The following is an 18655-nucleotide window of genomic DNA, read 5'->3' as shown; positions in this document are numbered from 1 at the left end:
CTATGCCTCGAGCAAGTGAGCGGCCCTGATCGTCTCGCAACTTCCGAATCTCAAGATGTGCCTGCAACTAATAGTACCGCATCCATGGATGCAGCCAATTCCAACCTGCCGGAAGTATTTGCCGTCGTTGAATCGGAAGAAGCCTACTACTTTTTAGCGTCCTACCGAGGCACGACTCTGCAAGATTTAATCACGTATAATCCGGGAGTGCTGAGTTCGAATTTGAAGAAGGGGTTTGTCATTTATCAACTCTTGCGTGCTGTGGCCAGTTTGCACAGCCGAGGCATCCTCCACGGCAGGTAAAGTTTAAATTAATATTTTGAGGACTCTGAAAAAGCAGAGCCATGGTGTTAATGGAACCGCCTGCTTCTTATTTTTTTCTTTATACGGTTGTTAGCTTGAAAGCATCCAATATTCTGGTAGATGAAAATCTGTGGACTCAACTGGCTGGTATCGAGTATGCTGCTAGTCCTGTGGATATTGGTAGGCAATACTGAAAGAGAGAGACGAAGTGATTTAAGGCGGAAAAATAACTCGGGAACTACGCGTTTCAGATATCGAGCGGCTCATCTACGATAAGCTCACATTGCACATGACGAAAGGTATATTTCTTTAGAAGATGTTGATGCTTTCTTTTTGTGAACAAGGCTGACTTTAGTGAATATACTAGAAATCGAAGAAGATCCGTTGGTAGTCCAGTGGGTGCGTGGCAATATATCCAACTTTTCCTATTTAATGGCCCTGAATCACTTGGCAGGTAAATAGGGATAGATCATTGATACAAGACAAATGAACGCGTTTGCTTACGATTTGACCCCTGGGTATGGTAGGGCGACGAGAAGGCGATCCCAATTTTCATCCCATATTACCATGGGTGACCGATTTCACGGGCAAAACGGTTGCGGACGGATGGCGCGATTTTACAAAGACCAAATTTCGCATGAATAAAGGTAAAACTATGTGGATGCATAATAGAAGCCTATTTGGCGTCTAAATCCGTGGTTGTCGATCTTTAGGTGACGAACAATTGGATTTCACATTCGATGGTCCTGTCCCTCATCACATCACCGATATTTTATCCGATATCACCTACTATGTCTATCTGGCGCGGCGGACTCCCGTACCCGTAAGCGATCATTTATTCGCCAAAAGGGCCTTTCGATTGTTAATAGAGGTCCCTTTTTGTAGGTACTATGTCAGTTTGTCCGATCCAAATATGAACCCAATGAATACCCGTCGTCCATGTACCGATTATACCAATGGACACCCGATGAATGTATACCCGAATTCTATACCAGTAAGCTCATATTATTCTGTGCCACGCCGATTTGGAGGATTTTAATTCTAAATCTTCATCTGTTGTGTGCAGATCCTACCATTTTCACATCAATTCATCCGGACATGCCGGATTTACAAATCCCATCGTATGTTGCTTTATTAGGGGTTTACTTGTTTCGTGATATCAGACCATTGGTTAACGACCTTTTTTTGACAGATGGGCCAATTCTCCGCAAGATTTCGTTCGTAAACATGCTGAAGCTCTGGAAAGCGAGCATGTGTCCTCTAACCTCCATCATTGGATTGATTTGACCTTTGGATACAAATTGACCGGTACGATTGATTCGAATCTTACTCCCACATGCTCGTCTGTTTCGCTGACATGCTATTTCTTCTTGTAAAAGGTAAAGGCGCTGTGGAAGCCAAGAATGTGGCTCTTCCTTTGTTGGCCGGACAAAACAGTTTTATGAAACATGGTATTATTCAACTGTTCAAAGACAAGCATCCGCAGCGTGGCTGTAACTGGAGTCACTCTTTCATGTAAGCTTGTCATTTGGCTACGGCAGGCAGTTTGGCATTCCATGCTAACCAGAAGGGATGGAGGATCACAGATCAAAGGAACATTTGAAAAGAAGAGTTAGTGATATAGATTCATTTACACCGGCAAGTTCGACAATTGAATCCTCGGCCGCCGTCGGTATGTCGAAAAGCGTGAAATCTCAGCGACTGATATCCGTTTCGCCTCCCAATCCGTCTTTATGTGAAAGCCCTTCGAGTTTGAGTCTGGCGACCAGAGACCGAGCTTCCTCGATTCATTCCACATCGTCGTCCATTGATACTTCCATCTCGGCGGTCAGTCGAAGCATGTCTGTGCCCGAAAATTGTACCGCCATGACTTCGGCCCTGCGCACCGATCCTATCCGGCTACCGACGCAAATTAGCGATGATTATTTTATGGAGAATCTCGTTCACTACGAGGATATGCTTGCGTTCGCTATCAAGTACAAATTCATCAATGACTCTCCGATTCAGACCAACCCTGTTTTTCCCAACCCTTCGCGACGGTACAACATCAACCCCCAAGATCCACCGTGCTTACCCACCAACAAATTCTCTATTGGCACTGCCTACGATATGTTCTGCTTGGGCGAAATCATTCGCAGTGTATTCACGGCCGGCAATGCTAAAGTCATGGACATGGAAGGGGAACCGTCCCAATCATCGGCAAGCGGTTATTTCGAAGTCGGCAACGGCGACGTCGCTTACGATATCGCACCCACAGGCAGAATAAATGCAAGTATCTTTGAGAAACGGCGCTCATGATCACACTTGTCTCACAAAGAATTATTCCGTTTTTTTTTTTTATTTTCTTTCCAACTCTGGTGGCGTATTGTCTGGTGGATTCGATATTTGGGTTTTCCTTGTTTTTACTTCAATGTAGCAGATGTCACCTGCTGTGGCAGATATAATTGATTCTTTGATGATCGAGGACTGGCAAGCACGACCTTCGGCCAAAGCCATATTATGCGCTTCCTTTCCTACCATGTCCATTCGTGATCCGAAACGGTCTTTTCCCTTTCATGAGGACATTCCCGACATATACGAATACCTCGCGGCATTTTATCAAGCGTAAGCCATATTGTCTCTTTCTGTGTAGACTAAAATGTATCATCTCTAAGCTGCCTTTCTTCTTTTTTCAGAGAATGGACTCGACGTCTTTATTTGGCCGATAAATGGATTGATCGAATATGTGACCTAGAAGACGAAGTAAGTTCAGACTTTTTTTCAATCACACATCACGATACTCACAATAGATTAGGGTTTCTTCTTGATATTGCCTACATTTACTCAATTATTTTTCCATAACGAAACGCGGGTGGGGTCCATTAGTCTTTTCCCAAAACTGGCGCAGCGATTAGGACCTGAAAGATCGCGACGGCATCTTTTGAAGCCAATCATTGCCATGTTTGAGGTAAGGCATCACATTTTGTGCTGTAATTCATGGATTGGTCCACTGAAAATGGGTCGCGACGTAGACTTTGCGTCCCAATATCCCGAGAATTTTATTTGATCAGCAAATGATCAAGGAATTCATTAAACGGCTTGGTATTGCTACGTTTCTCCAGCAATTGCTGCCATGCTACCTCGAAGCTTTAGCTATTCAAGACGAGCAAGCCAAGGCGGTGGCGGCGGATGATCCAACACCAATAACGGATGGTACCGAAACTACGGCCGTTTCCACCATCGTCCCCACCGGGGCTGTGTCGGAAGTGGCGGGCGATGTCCTCGTTCACATCTGTACACTGCTGGGTCCAGTGTTGACGTCCAAGCATATTATGCGTCAAGTGGTCAAAGCCATCTTTCGTGATAATGTGGCCAAACCGCTCTTATTGCAAACCGCCGTGAAAATCGCCTCAAGTTTTGGTGAAACTTTTACTGCGATTCAATACGGTTACCTGATCTCTCTGTTTGACACTTATCAAAAATCAATGACCAAGCGAAACGGTAAAATCATTGGCAATCTTATTACGTTACTCGAGGCACTTCTTCCTTTCATGTCGGCCGAAGCGATCGTCACTGAATTGAAATCGGGTTTTGTCACCACGCTTTACAAACTGTTGGAACCCTTGCCACCTTCCGAAGGGAGCCAATCCATTCCCGAACCGGCGTTGCAACTTCGTTTGACCATCAGCATGCGCACCATCGAATTTTTGCTTCAAATAACACATCACATACCAAAATCAGACTGGGAAACCATGGTAAGGGAACCGGTTGAATGAGGTTACAAAGAAAAGCGATATTAAAAATCCATAATTGCAGATTGCTCCTATGTTACAAAAGTATTTCTCAGGATTCACTAATACTGTTACAGGAGAAGAGCATCGTCAAGGAAGTATGCCAGATTCATTAGAAACCCAGAAACGCTATCAGGTAAGTTACCCGGCTGAAAATGTTGGTCGTTGTCCTGACGGAGTGCTTGCCTGTCTTTCACAGATGATTTACGCCTATGTGCAATTTTGTCATATTGTTGGCCGAGAAACCATGCACCGACTGATACCGACAAGGTACCATGCATTACCTTCATCAATTGAAAAAAAGGGAAAGTGAAATCTAATACAAGAGGCTATTAGTGATGCAATTGAAAGTATGATGCGGGATCACTTCACTACAGGTGAACCTTCCACAGTTGACCGACCGCTGTCCGCCGTTTCCGACGCGAGTCCGAAATCCACCAGTAGCCATCATCCCGTTCCTTCCAATAGCTCGTTCACCAGTCATAAAATGATGTCGTGGATCATGCCTTCCAAATCAAAGTCGACCTCTACCGACGCCAAGTCCATTCAAAAAGAGTCTCCAGAACTCAGGCCTTCCCTTGCCGTGGATGTGGACGTCGATATGACACGATTGTATGAGCTGTCCATCAAAGACCTTCCAGATTACACAAAGTCCATCAGGTTGAACATCGCCCCTATGGCGTCCAAAGTTATTCTGGAACCTTTAGAAAATGGGACTGCAGCCCCCAGTCCGACATCAGCGGCGCGAGAACAAACTCCTATTTCGTCTCCAAAGACAGTCGACAAGGAAAGGTAAAGCATTAGGCACATGAGGCCAGGCAAAATTTAGACGATCTTTGCTGAACAAGCCCCTCGTATTTCAGCAAATCCAAGGTTCCCACGAGCGTGCTGCCCTGGAAAACAAAGTGGAAGCCTTCACCTGAAGACAAAAAGTAAGCCGATTGTTGTGGCGGGGTATGCTTGGGAATCCACTTCTCATGGCCATTATAGAAATTGGAATCGGTTCCTTTCGACAAATTCAGGTACGCGAGCATAATGATTTCGTGGAAAAGCTGATATCTAAAAGAAAAAACGTTTGTACAGAGGAAATGTCGAAAACGATGCAGTTTTCATTCAATGATTTGAAATTACGAGGGTTTGCTGGTAAATTTATTTTTTCGGTCACAGGCATCTGTATTATCCTCGCTCAAACCGTTGTTTAGGCCACACAGGCACGGTGAGAACCATGACAGTGAACGAGCCTGCCAAAATTTTTGCTTCGGGATCGCGAGATCGCACCGTGAAACTATGGTCGCTCAACGTGCATGACGGCATTGAGCATTGGGCGACGCGTCCGTTCTCGGAAAGTCTCGTGACTTACACCGGTCATCGCCGTGGAGCCATCAATGATGTGCATTTTCTTTCAGGAGGTGGCAGTAACGGTTTAAGCAATATCGTCGCCAGCTGTGATGGGCATATTCACGTAAGTACATAGCACTAAGAGCCGCCGCGTACATCTGCATCGACTCACAATGAAAATTTAGCTATGGGAACCAGAGACGGGCAAGGCCATTCATCAGTTCAACATTGGTCGCGCTTCTATCGTATCAGTGAAACCTATATTCCACTCGCGGTGCTTGGTGGCTGGTGCGCTTGAAGGCCATATCACGTAAAAATCCATTTATTGATTCTCCCCTCCATTTGCAGCTTTGTAACCATATGATCTGGTCTTGCATAGATTTTTTGACACGCACAATCATCGTGCTCTTCATACATGGAAATCAAGCCTCAATACTACAGGTAAAAAGTGACACCAAAGCAATCATGGTTACCTGGCAGGATACAGTCAATTGAATTGTTTGGGGTTCACTTAGGCACGGTACGAGCCATTACAGTGAATCAGGCAGAAACGCTGATTGCTGTCGGATACTCGACGGGCGTGATCTCGTTATTGGAATCTCGCACGGGCACCCTTGTTGCCAGCTGGAAAGGAGGCGACACCGAGATCACCATGGTAATTGCATAGCGTGGGTAAAACATTCTCGGAAACAGTCAATCTCAATCATTTTTGTAGGTTAAATTTTATACTGACGAATTGGTTATGACCTGTGCGCCTGCGGATCATTTGATTTGTTGCTGGAATGTTCATCGCTTAGCGCTTGTCAAGACGATCCCCAGTAAGCAAGAAAGTGGAGTTGGGTTTTGGATACATCGATGATTGATTTGTTATCCTATTATAGTTTCTCAAGACGTTGTCTCCTTGGATATTTTCAAGGACGAGATTTTGACGATTAATGGCAACAATTCCGTGTCATTTATACCCATCAATGACGATGTAAGTTCGCTGCCTGTCTTGAAGAATTAGGGCGCATGTGTTGATTATTGGTTGTAGTTCCAATCGTATTCTTCAAAGTTCAAATCTTCCATCATCAAGTCACAAGTCAGTTCCCTGGCTATCGTTCCGACCGATCAATTGCTGCTGTTTGGATGCACCGAAGGCGAAATCTTCCTATACGCCTAACATCTCCAAAGAAGCAAAGCGATCATCTGTCATATTCAATAAACAGTGGAGCTCGCTTTCTGTTGGTAACTGTGATCTATCGAAAAAGGAAAAAATGTGCTTGATATTCGTCGAGTTTCAAGTGTTTGGGGCGGGGGGTTGAAGATATATGCTCTTACGCGGAGTCCGAAATTGCCAAGCCAAGGGAGAGCGAAATGAGATCAAAAACGATCAAGGAAGAGAGGGGCAAGTTGCACAGAACGTTAAGGATTATTCAGCACCAAAATGGGTGCCAGGAGTCTCAATGATGCAATCAACTCGCCATTCAACTATGCTGACATAATCCACGTGTGATGATTCAGGGATAACTTGTTTTTTTACCCCTTCGTTTTCTGTAGTTGGCAACGGCATTTCATTGTTTGTATATACTTCAACGTAGCATCGATAGACATACTTGACACTTGAGCATATCATTGCAAGGGACATAGTGTTAGTCAAGCGGTGCCTGAGAAATAAGCCTAAAACGGCGATCGGGAGGGACGGACAATTTTTTTTTCTGTTTCTGGAAGTTATTTTTGGGAGATAGAGAGTCAACAAAAAAAAAAAGTTTGATAATCGGGCGCCCCAACCGCGATCGATCTGAATTCAAAGACAGCTATAAAACAGTCAGTCATGACACATCCCGCCCTGGGCCAGGAAGCGACCCCGACTCGACTGGTTGCATCATGACAAGCACTTTGGCCATCATGAACTTCCTCGGTGCTTCAGTGTCCGAGGCCAAATTGGCCGCACACGAAACAAGAGATATATTCTTACCCAATCAGATGGAGCATGTAGCCCAAATTGCTGTCGATGTAAGCCAATCCTCCCATTGTCAATTTGCTATTCTGGTTATTCCATTGTACTTAATTGGTATTCTCTTCATCTTTACAGATTGGTGGTTCATTGGCCAAGGTTGTGTATTTCACGTCGTTGGCCGGGAAACGAGGTGGACGTCTCCATTTCAAAAAGTTTGAGACCGAGTATATCGATGACTGCATTGATTTCATTGCCGAGTTGATGGACGATGCGCGTCAGTTGACACCACCCGGGACAGAGCAGGTTCTCAAGGCAACCGGTGGTGGAGCGCATTTGTTCTACGATAAGCTGGTCAAACGATTACCTGGTGTAATCGTACAAAAAGAAGACGAAATGGAATGTCTCATTGCAGGTACGCATAGTAAACACACCAGAACCGAGTGCACAGACAATTCACGCTGACAAATGATGGTTCCGTTTTTTTCAGGCTTGAACTTTTTTATTACCGAGATACCATATGAAATATTCACTTACAATGAGCTGGCCTCTGATCCAATCAAATTTGAAGAAAAGACCAGAGAGGTATACCCTTACATGGTAAGTCCAAACCGTTTATTTTATTGAGTGCAACAACACATTGATTTTTTTTTTTTTTTTTTTTTTTTTTTTGGTCTGACAGCTAGTCAATATCGGTTCGGGCGTGAGGTAAAAACGAAATGCAAATCAAAGCAAGGCAGGTCTTAATTATTTGGGGTTTCAGCATATTGAAAGTGACAGGGCCCAACGATTTCAGTCGCATCAGTGGCACTTCGCTGGGTGGTGGTACCTTGTGGGGCCTTTTATCATTGCTCACCAATGCACAGTCATTTGATGGTACGATGTTTTATCTTTTATTATCTTGTGGTATGGAAAAACTGCTGACAAAAGGGTGATAGATATGTTGGAAATATCCAAGGATGGCGATAATCGCAATGTGGATCTGTTAGTCGGTGATATCTACGGATCCGATTACAGCAAATTGGGATTGAAGGCTTCACGTATCGCTTCCAGCTTTGGCAAAGTGTTCAAAAAGGGTGTACGACAGGATCGTAATGCATTTGAATCCGCCGATATTGCCAAAAGTCTGTTATACATGGTTAGGTGAGCTGGGTTATTCACGGAAATGACACAGAGTGCTTGTCCACTGAACGCTTTCTTAGCAATAATATTGGTCAAATTGCGTATCTCAATGCCCAACAGCATGGGTTAAAACGTATTTATTTCGGTGGTTGCTTTATTCGAGGTAATGATGGGCGCCTATGGTTAAGGTCGTTGCTTCAGCACTAAACATGTATGATTTTGTTGTCTAGGTCATCCCATCACCATGAATACATTGTCTTATGCCATCAAGTTTTGGTCCAATGGCGAAATGAAGGCCCTATTTTTACGTCATGAAGGCCATCTTGGCGCGACAGGAGCGGTAAGTGAAAAAGATCATCCAAGAAAACAAAGTTAAGGTGCTCATCGACCGAATATTTTGTAGTTTCTTAAACATCAACCAATTGGAGAAGCACGACATTCATATTCATTTTCAGAAAGTTGTATACCCAATCTCAATAACTTGGGTTGCGTTTATGCGGGATTAGATCAATCCAACCGGTCCATGCGATCAAGTGCGTCGGTGGAATAAGTTCGAACATGTTTTTTTTTTCATCCTTACTGCCGAGCCCATTCTCCCTTCAAAGTATCCTTTTCTGCCCGCCATTTCTTTTTACCATTTAATTATATCGACAACTTTTAATACAGTAGCACTTTTTATCATCATACTTTAATTCTCTGTTATATCCAATTCAAGGCAACAGATACAGTATGTACTCCATCCCTGAAGAGTGTATGTTTCATCAAGGGTCGGTGCTTCGTGGGCTGTGATCGTGGCATAGGCGATTGTTTCTAGAAAAGTTTTCGTTGCTGTTTTTCACAAGCAAACCTTGGGAAATGTGTGTAACCCTAATTCAGTGGTCAGAGAAGTGCATCAACCCATTCTCTTTTTACTATTTTTGGAGCAGATAGTGTCCAAGCCATCCTTGGTGTATAGTATGTGGGAATCTGTTCAGTCGTCGGGATCTGCGTCAATCCATTAATGAGAACTACTGTGACCTGGGCTCATGATATTGACCCGATCAAAGTTGGCCCCTTCTTCATTAGGTAGTGCCGCCAAAGTCAGCAGTGCTTTATCACAATTTGCGTTTTTGTCATGGTCCATTTGTATTTGTGGATTCGCCGTTGTCACGGTTATTGGCAATATTTAAACCACAACATGCCCTTTGGTGGATCTGCAGCATTGGCGACGGTCTTGTCACTTGTGTAATTCAACACAAAATGAGGATGATTAGGTCGCTTGACCAGGTCCATTCAATAAATGGACGCATATGACCCATTCATCAAAGGATACCAACAGCTACTTAAAGAGTTTGATTGAAAAAACCCAACAATAAGTCGTAGTTGTCGTCTGTAAGAAGCAATATCCTTTAAAATCATCATTACTGCAGCCACCTTTCTTGCTTCATGCTTCAGATAATCCTTATCATCAAGTCAACAAAGTAAAGACCAAAAATAGATGATTTGAATTTATTACGAAAGATACTGGTCTTTTATCTACTCTCTTTTATTACTACATAAAAACTAGCATGCAAGAAAACTAAACTGAAAGAATAACCGGCAAAATTGTGGTGACACCCAAGCCATGAAAAACCCAGGTCTGCCGAAGTCAAAGACGAAGACAGCTTCCCCATGCCCACCCCTACACTTTTGTGGGATTGGTAAAGACCGCAGGCTTGGCGTACTTTTTCGCGTTCATGGTACCACGCTTGCTACAAAAAGAAAGGAAAGTTGTGTCAAAAAAATAAAACGGGTTTTCTTTTATATCTTTTCATTTCGTGGGAAGATTCTCAAATTACCGCTACGGGGAATCTGAATCTTTTGAGGTTCATTTACTGCGCTTTGATGTGTTTCCATCAAAAAGAACGTTACATTTCACAATGAATTCTCTCTGTTGAGAAATAAAGGACATGAACAATAATAATGACGGTCTTGAAAGTGATACAATATTGATAAACTGAGGACGGCAAGGTGATGAACCAGGGAACATAAATTTCTGTTATCCTAGATTTAGTTTGTGCGGATACAAGTCTTGGAAAACAGAAAAAAAAAACAACCGCAAATGAAGGCCTAGCCAAACATTGACCGGACCGGCCTCCGGCGTGACTTGCATTGCATTACCTCAGCATGGACGCGCAGCATATACGTTTGACTCTAGTTTGTGGATGCGGATCTCACTTTTTCTTCTCGTTTCTCCCTCTTCTTTTAACGCCTGTTCGCTAACCAACATCGCCAGCCAAGCTTTCACAACAAGCAGCGAACAGCCAAGCAAGAATGGAGACAGCAGCGTACCGCGAACAAGCAAATGACGAGCGAGAACTACCGAGTGGTCAAGAACCCACACTGGCGCGATTATACGAGCTGGCAAAACAGCATTACCGAACAATAAAAGACAACGAAGCGCATTTGTTCGAAGAACTCCGGGAGTTACTTGACGAGCAAGGCGCTGAATTGCATCGACTGTCCCAACTGGTTGACAGTGGCACCTCATTGGCGTCGATTGCAAGCGCAATTCAAGCCGCGCAGTCGCGAAACACAGTGCTTAAAAGAAAATATGACATGACTGATCCCACAACCGACGAAGGATCAGAAGTGGAACCAGATATGCCGGCGAGGAAACCCGAGAAAGTGTTTGTCCGGCAATTCTGGAAGCGAAAGGTGGACGCCGGCTTATATGAAGAGTTCCAAGAGACCGCTGGACGTTCAAAACCGGGAGTTCGACCAACTGTCATAACCGGTTGACAGTGGAGCGTCATCGACGTCGATTTCGAATGCAATCCAAGCCGCCCAAAGTCGAATCAATTCTCGCAAGAGAAAATATGGGCTCCTGGAATCCGAAGTGGACGAGGGTGCCGAGGAGGACACCAGCGCCTCCGAAAAAACAGGCCCCACGGAGGTTGTTGAGAACTTCAAAAGAGAAAGATTACACGCCGGCTTCCAGCGGATGGACTGGAAAGGTTGCCTGGCTGAAAGCAGAAGATCGGGCGTTTTCGACCATGCGAATTTCGAGTCACTACTTGAACGAAATATAAACAGCATGATAGAAGTCTTTTCTTTTGCACGTCACATATTAGGTGGATTTGCCTTCCAACTGGTGAGATTTACATGACCTTATTACTTACACTCAGGAAAAAGAGAACATGCGATGATACACCTCTTTTTAGAGAATCACCATGGCCGTTCCTGATCCACACACCAATGCGTGTTTTTTTAATATCAGATTGTCGTCTCCGAATTCATTTCAGTGATACGATTGAATATGTTTTGCTTCACGTGTATTTCATTGTCTTCCGACAGAATTTTTTTTATGAACAGCACCAAATTCCCTATATCTTTTGTCTACATTGTTCGAATGCTATGATATAGTAACTGAAACCTTGTCGAATAAGAGTAAGCGGTTCGCACTTCGATGTCACGATAGAGTTGCAACCAATTGTATCACCACCTGAAATTAAAGTGATACCCGATTACAAGCAGCGCAGAAAAAGAGAGCGCTCAGATCAGCTCTGGATTCATGCTGAAAATATTAGGCACGCTTCGAAAGCCTTGGTTTCCGAAAGCGCTTCATGCTGATATTCACTACATCTACTTTCTTTAGATGCATTTTTTTAAGTCGATTGAGAAAATAATCCACTGTATTTCCTAAAAACCCGATTTTTAAATTCTGCGACTCAATTGAGAGCGACGGCTATTGAGAGCTGAGCATCTTTGGGGTTCTGGGATCACGACATTAATCGCAACGACATTTCATTCCTCGGCAATGGCGTACATCGCCGTTTTCTTTTATTTTTGTATACTTTTTTAATCTTCATATCCCTGTACGTACTACGAATTTATCTTGGATAAATCATTCATGCCGCTGTCGCTTACACTTGCAACAGTGTTGCTGTTTTGCACTCAAGTATCATTATTTACCAAAATTAATAATTACTTCTCTTCTGTTGCAGTTGGGTATGAGGGAGAGAGAGAAAAAGGTGACAAAGTAAGGCGAGAAACTGGGATTTACCATATATGGAAATCCTAGCCCTTTATAAATCTATATCGCAAAAATAAATGAAGGTGGGGGAATAGCATAGCGGTGAGCGTTTCTGAGTGCCATGTCCGCGTCAGCGAATTCGAATCTCGTTGCGGTTATCATATGCTGTCCAGTCATCTTTTGAGATTTTTTTTGATTTTTTTTTGGTCTTGGCGGGTCTTAAAAATATCACAGAATGGGAAAAGAAAGCGTCATGCATACAGAAAACGGGTGTTTGGTCTGATTTTCATAGGCCCAATCCGTGATGAATTTTTAGTTGATGTGTAGAAATACTACGGCGTCAATCTAATGTAGGATGCAGTGTTTATCCAAAGATACAAAAGAATAAAAAAGCAAGATCAAAAAATACGTGAAAGCTTTATTCGTATTCCATGATAGTTATTTTTTTATATTAGGCAATGAATATTGTTATCGGATAAAGAATGATTGCGTTATGCTATGAATATACGAATCATTATGTTGGTATGATTGGTAAGAGAAAGGAACTGAGAATTGCATGGAAATCATCATGCGATGGATTTTCTGAGACGTATGCATGGAAAATGAGTGACAATGAAAATGGATATGTTTACCCAGGAACGGCTGAGATTGTATAGTGAAGCATATAGTAAAAATAAATATTGTATGTCATGCACAACATGCTGGAGGGGAATGTTACGGTACAAAGAAAATATATACTTTTTTCTGGATTTTGGCATTATGTCCAACTATAATAAAAAATACATAATGCTGCTTTTTCCTTTTCTTATTTGCTTCTAGTGGCATTTTTATCTGTTTTACTGTAGATACAGTCACTGCTCAATCTAAGAATCATCCCGGAAGCCACGAAAAATTGATTCGTAACTCGTATCATTCTTCAATCGATTTGGTAACTTTATGCATTAGATTACTGTACGGATATAAATTACCAGGCTGTAGCAAATTGAGACCATAACTTGGGTCAATAGAACAAATCAGTATAACTGGGCTGCGATCAAGTTTACCGTCAAAAAGCTTTGATTAGAATGCGATGGTTTTTACCTGTAACATCTGGAGGCAGGTGAAACAAGCAACCTTTGCCAAATGCTTCAGGCATAAGGGTATTTCCTGCAGTGAGAATTTTATTGCAGATCGTTTTCAGGTAATGAGGTATAAGAAGATCAAAGAGCAGCTGATCATGGTAGATTACGAATATCACAATGATTCAATACGATATTAAATCTGGGTTACATTCAAGGAGCCAGGTTTCAGATGACAAAGGATTGTTAAATCAAACTGATGCGCCCATCAAAAAGACACGCCCAATTTGAATAGGTGAAGGTAGCCATGGCTATGAAACACTGTCTTGGCAACTATTAGTTGAGCTCTGTTCTGCTTCCGTTGCTTTGACGATAAATACGTACTGGACAGTGTGATATATGAGAGAATTTGAAAACGAAAAAGACAATGAGAATCCTTTGAGACTGTCGGATATCTTTATTTCGATTAATGTGATCTGCCTATTTATACTTTAGTCTTGAATCGGAATTAATAATTATCAGTGAGCAGTCCTCGGTTATAAGGTGTATTAGGAAGGATCCACATGCTGTGATGTGACAGCTTTACCCGTATGAATTGATCTCGGCGATGGATCCATGTTATGGATGAAGAGGCTCAATCGTTGTTCTAATGGAGAAGCTCACTCAGAATGGAAACACGTCGAGTTCTCGATCTTTCCTGTTTGGGGACACCAGTCTAGGATGGATAGTACGACAAGTAAGTGGATATACCACAGTGGCAAAGTGGCAAACGTAACGCAACTCGAAACCTTCGACCATAAAACCTGGTTGAAGGTTCTCACCTCTTCTTGGAAAATTTTGTTTGCAGTATGCCTGATAGGTGCCAGGCTGAATAGAGAAAGAAGGCGGTCAAACACTCTATTAAATAATATTTTTTATATTTATACATTTACGAGTTACCGAATATCTCGTCTATGGAATATGGGGTTACTCGGATGATCTTTTATTATGGACGCTGTCTATCAAAACACATCATTGCATTTTCCTTTTTTTTCTTTTGGAAATCAAAAATTTTCAATATTCGTACCCCATTTGAGACGGTCATTATTATTGGTCGCGCCCTTTCTCAACAGAGAGAATTCATTGTGAAGGACAAGGACTCGATCACTAGTAAAATCAAAAATTTTCCTCTTTTGTTGGGTATGTTTGCAGAACCATTGTTTTCTGATAGAATATCATTGTCGAAGTAACGCTCTTTTTGATGGAATCACATCAAAGCAAAGTAAAGAGAACTTGAAAGATTCAGATTCCCCATAGTGACACATTTTGGAAAGGTGTGCTTCAGGAGTAATATGCAACGGGTTATCCTTTTCTTTTTTCTCGTATTTCTTTTTATTCGTGGTGTTCCTGTGATTCTTGGGGTTCTTGATCTAATTCAAAGAACCAGTCTACTTGTTGAATAATGGCTTCAACGACTTTACTTTGTAAATCGGTGTGCATGATACTGCTGAGATCTTCCCCGCATGATCGCAATAATCCTACGGAAAAAATGAGCGCCAGATTGGATGTTTCCATCTTGTTGATATCGCTGTAAGACGCTACGAGGTTCAAATGTCGCATAAGGTATTCGAGGACGATGTAATTGTCTTTCGGTAATACGTGGATGATGGATTTTATGCGGAACATCCGTTCATCGTAATCCGGTATCCCTAACCATCAACCAAATCAGTTAAGCTTTTATCGATTGCATGCCAATTTGCGACCTACTCGCTGCTTCAATAAACCAATCGTAGTATTCAAATGTCAGTAACGGATTCCGCAGTTCACGGAAATACAATTTGAGTAACCCTGTGGCCACGTTGATGTCAGGTTCGTCCACGAGAGACACAGGCTCATCTACACGTTGATAGCATGAAAAAATAAGGCCAAAGTGGAAAAGAAGATTACAAGTACACTTACGACGATTGAAAGCCTGACGGTATTTTTGAATGGCGGAACTGGGTCCTGACAATCGATAAATCCCAACGGATTCAAGCCCTGTTTTACCATTTAATATCAGCATTTTCATTCCGGCACACGGGCGATCCACTTTTAATCCAAGGCCCCTCGTTTAAAAAAGAAAAAGAGAAACTCAGTACCTCGTGCTTCGACCTCCTGAATGCATAGTTGGATGATGCGTGGTATGCGTCCGTCCGATTCAAGATGAAGATAGCCACCAAATACATCATTCTCTGCAGATGACACGGCTTGTCCACGAACAGGCTGTATACGTGGTTTGACATCAGCCTTGCCACCGCCAGATTTGTTAAACCAGTGACCGAGCATCTTGGGCTTGCCATCCGTTTTATCCACAGAAGACCGCAATTTTCGATCGCGATCTTCTTGATCTATGAGGTGGCAAAATTCGTAAGTGTTGCTAAATTCAAGGACGAAGAAGCATTTAGGAGGTTACCTTTCTTTACGCCTGCGTATTTTCGGTTCACTTTCATTTGTTGCGAGTCATAGGTTAATCGTTTCAGCAACTGCAAAATTTCTAATCACCAAAATATGAGTTTAGCTTCATTCACTGGCGGAGATCCTCAAAAGTGCAATGACCTACCTGTATTCTGTGGCCGACAACAAGTCAAAATCATGCATATGAAAATAGAATTTTGTTGGCGATAGGAGGGATCTCGAATGAACTGAATAAGGAGCACGTACCTGATTTTGACCTTCTTTGCGTGCAATGAGTTCACGCATGATGGCATCGAGCCAAGACGAGAACTCTTTCTCGTTTGCGGTTTGGATGTATATCTTCACTTTGCGGGGTGTAGTGATTAAAAATACATATTTGCGTCTGGTATCATGTTTTCCGGCAGGATCAATCTGACAAGCATCAAGGTCAAAACTTCCAACTGGAAGAAGCGGTTTGGACGATTTCTACACAACCGCAAAGGAAACAATCAATACTCGCTCATGCTGACGACGCCGTACCAATTTTTTTACCCTGTTTTTAGATGGTCCTTCTTTGTAAAAGATCAAAAAGCCGCTAGATAGAACGGCATAGTACATTTTCCAGGAACTCAGTTTTTCACCATCGCCTTTTTCAGCAATCATTTTCATTTGCACAAATCCTTGTTGTCGAATCCACTCCGAATGCAAATGATCGAGTTCCTATAAGACACATACAGTACGCCACCATCAGCGGATTTGCTCATTCTCACTCAGCTTGTAAATCAAAAGCACACTTGCCAGTTGTTTTAATTCCGCAGCATTCAGTTTCTGTAAACTATTGGCAAGATCGGTGGTTTGATCTGCGTCTTCTTGCATTTCCGGTGGCGACATCATGAGATTGCCAAAATTTGTCAAGAGGTCATCGCCCAAGGGACTTTTGTCGCTCATCGGCGATCGTACCGCTTCCAAAGCATGCGGCCGATCCCAACGCGATTCCCCCGTTTGTTCGTTAAAATAGTAGATCGTTCCATCGTTATCTATAAGAGTTCAGGTCAAACCGTTCTTTTTCCCTTTCTATGCCATTCACTTCCTGCCTAAGCATTCGATATCAACTTACCGTAGGCATGCTGCCATCCGTCTGGCAACGCATCAGGAATAGATGTTTTGGACCGGGGAGGTTCGTCTGAGATATCGACAAGCAGAGCTTCATGGGAGGTTTGATCGGTAGGATCTGACATGGATCGTTCCACGAGCGATTGAGCCAGGTGAATATTCGGTTCACCGGCAGGTCGTTGTTCGGGAAGAGAAATAAACGATGGCGGGGTTTCCCGGGGTGGTGAAAGGTTCAACGGACAAGGTCCGTGAGATGTGTCCTGAGGTGAGGTCAGTGAAACCTCGTCGGCCGGAGGAGACGTAAGTGTATCAAGAAAATGGGATGGTGATTCATCGGGGTAGTCAAAAAGGTGGGCCTGTCGGTGATTGGCTGACAAGTTATCGTTAGTATGAGGAAAGGATGAACCGATCATCGTATCGGCTGGACGAGCAGGAAGTACAGGCGGAGGCGTATCTCTGTGAATATGCTTCATTGTTATCAGTATCAACGCGTGGAAACAAGCCCTGCCAAATCTTTGTAGTTTACCTCTATTCCACTCGACGGTCGCCCAGTCATGACGGTATTTGCATCTACACAAGTGTCATTGAGTAAAGTCGATGGGAGGAGGCATTAGAAAGGAAGCTCGAGGGAAACAAGGATGACGGATGGGGAATTTACTTTGTTGTTGTTGCTCCGCTTCGGTTTCTAGACGAATGCGATTGGCAGGAAAGAAACCGATTTCGTCGTTGAGTTCTCCTAAAGACACCAGATGGTTTTCTGTGTTTATTATTTCTATCAAAAGAAAGGGGAGGTCGGGGAGATAGAGAGTCGGACGATTACTAACCTTCCCACCTAAGCATCATGTGAATGAATACATTTGCAAGTGGCCATATTATGCATTCAGCATTAAAAAAGTGTTTAGGTTTACCAGTCATCGTTATGTTTCTCCAACAGTTTGATACGGTCGCCCTGCTTAAAAGAGAGCTCAAATTCGCCTTCGGCGGTATAGTCCCATACGGCAATGAGGTATCCTGACATGGCGCGCTATTTACAGTAGCAGCCGAAAAGTGACGAAAACAAAGTTTTAAAATGGCTCTGCAAGTTGCGGTGATAATACGTCAAAGCAACCGGGTGCCGGGTGTAACGAAGGTAACGAGTTGGAGCGAAAGTAACAAAAGGCTTGCAGCTGAGAGAGAACAGTGGCTTTACGTTATATTAACGGAATCCCCAAACCAAGCGATAGTGAGAAAGAAAACGGACACCCACAAGAAGAGAGGAAAAAAAAGGAAAGAAACTCACTGAGACCTAATTTCCAAAAAAGGAAAAGTGCCCATTCGATCCTTCAGCAGCGCAAGGTTTTTTGGATGTGCTTGATGCAAAACGAAAAGGCGGGGTAAAAATCCGTCTTTCTTGGTTCCTGAATCATGAAAAAAAAGGTTATTTCTTTTTGCCCAGTCATACAAGACAGAATACGTAGCTAACTGGCTTTATTGCCGTGGTGACGAGTGAAATGCAGCTTTATCTGAAAAAGTAACGCGCAGCAGACAGAGAAAAGGAAAAGACATATTCTTTAAACTTTTTTTTTTGTTGGTTACGCAGGCAAAATATCACCTTTTTTTTCATCTCCTT

General features: G+C 43.0%; 5 protein-coding genes across 5 annotated transcripts; 4 read left to right on the top strand and 1 right to left on the bottom strand.

Moving 5' to 3' along the window:
* Nucleotides 1-84: 84 nt before the first annotated feature.
* BYT42DRAFT_494393 (uncharacterized protein) lies at nucleotides 85-4058 on the top strand (the record flags this gene model as incomplete). Its single annotated transcript, XM_051564295.1, has 14 exons — nucleotides 85-299; nucleotides 398-483; nucleotides 671-757; nucleotides 831-950; nucleotides 1017-1126; nucleotides 1189-1297; nucleotides 1370-1424; nucleotides 1496-1611; nucleotides 1683-1818; nucleotides 1920-2440; nucleotides 2742-2907; nucleotides 2979-3045; nucleotides 3230-3250; nucleotides 3315-4058. The coding sequence occupies 14 exons, from the start codon at nucleotides 85-87 to the stop codon at nucleotides 4056-4058; spliced, it is 2553 nt and encodes an 850-aa protein (XP_051424331.1).
* A 370-nt stretch (nucleotides 4059-4428) lies between these two features.
* On the top strand, nucleotides 4429-6573 carry BYT42DRAFT_495177 (WD40-repeat-containing domain protein; the record flags this gene model as incomplete). Its single annotated transcript, XM_051564347.1, has 11 exons — nucleotides 4429-4865; nucleotides 4937-5005; nucleotides 5064-5095; nucleotides 5157-5216; nucleotides 5276-5535; nucleotides 5597-5721; nucleotides 5791-5852; nucleotides 5927-6066; nucleotides 6127-6229; nucleotides 6293-6387; nucleotides 6445-6573. 11 exons carry the CDS (start codon nucleotides 4429-4431, stop codon nucleotides 6571-6573), a joined length of 1512 nt encoding a protein of 503 aa, XP_051424330.1.
* Nucleotides 6574-7174: 601 nt separating this feature from the next.
* Nucleotides 7175-9184, top strand: BYT42DRAFT_565062 (pantothenate kinase). The gene is made up of 9 exons (XM_051567819.1): nucleotides 7175-7406; nucleotides 7486-7762; nucleotides 7838-7947; nucleotides 8030-8055; nucleotides 8111-8223; nucleotides 8286-8490; nucleotides 8550-8632; nucleotides 8700-8809; nucleotides 8873-9184. Exons 1-9 carry the CDS (start codon nucleotides 7278-7280, stop codon nucleotides 9017-9019), a joined length of 1200 nt encoding a protein of 399 aa, XP_051424329.1. The 5' UTR covers nucleotides 7175-7277; the 3' UTR covers nucleotides 9020-9184.
* Nucleotides 9185-10686: 1502 nt separating this feature from the next.
* Nucleotides 10687-11229, top strand: BYT42DRAFT_604090 (uncharacterized protein; the record flags this gene model as incomplete). Its single annotated transcript, XM_051571090.1, has 1 exon — nucleotides 10687-11229. Exon 1 carries the CDS (start codon nucleotides 10762-10764, stop codon nucleotides 11227-11229), a length of 468 nt encoding a protein of 155 aa, XP_051424328.1. The 5' UTR covers nucleotides 10687-10761.
* A 3523-nt stretch (nucleotides 11230-14752) lies between these two features.
* Nucleotides 14753-18288, bottom strand: BYT42DRAFT_565055 (uncharacterized protein). Its single transcript, XM_051567818.1, has 14 exons — nucleotides 17955-18288; nucleotides 17871-17878; nucleotides 17705-17782; nucleotides 17573-17616; nucleotides 17051-17513; nucleotides 16732-16970; nucleotides 16486-16653; nucleotides 16201-16419; nucleotides 16100-16106; nucleotides 15953-16033; nucleotides 15639-15887; nucleotides 15460-15537; nucleotides 15268-15396; nucleotides 14753-15209 (listed from the first exon to the last, which is right to left on the bottom strand). The coding sequence occupies exons 1-14, from the start codon at nucleotides 18062-18064 to the stop codon at nucleotides 14893-14895; spliced, it is 2190 nt and encodes a 729-aa protein (XP_051424327.1). The 5' UTR covers nucleotides 18065-18288; the 3' UTR covers nucleotides 14753-14892.
* Between the last annotated feature and the right edge of the window lie 367 nt (nucleotides 18289-18655).

This window comes from Radiomyces spectabilis (genome assembly GCF_025331425.1).
Source record: "Radiomyces spectabilis strain NRRL 2753 chromosome Unknown BYT42scaffold_5, whole genome shotgun sequence".
NCBI lineage: Eukaryota > Fungi > Mucoromycota > Mucoromycetes > Mucorales > Radiomycetaceae > Radiomyces > Radiomyces spectabilis.
The sequence above is the reverse complement of the archived record's forward strand: the minus strand, read 5'-3'. Positions and strand labels throughout refer to the sequence as shown.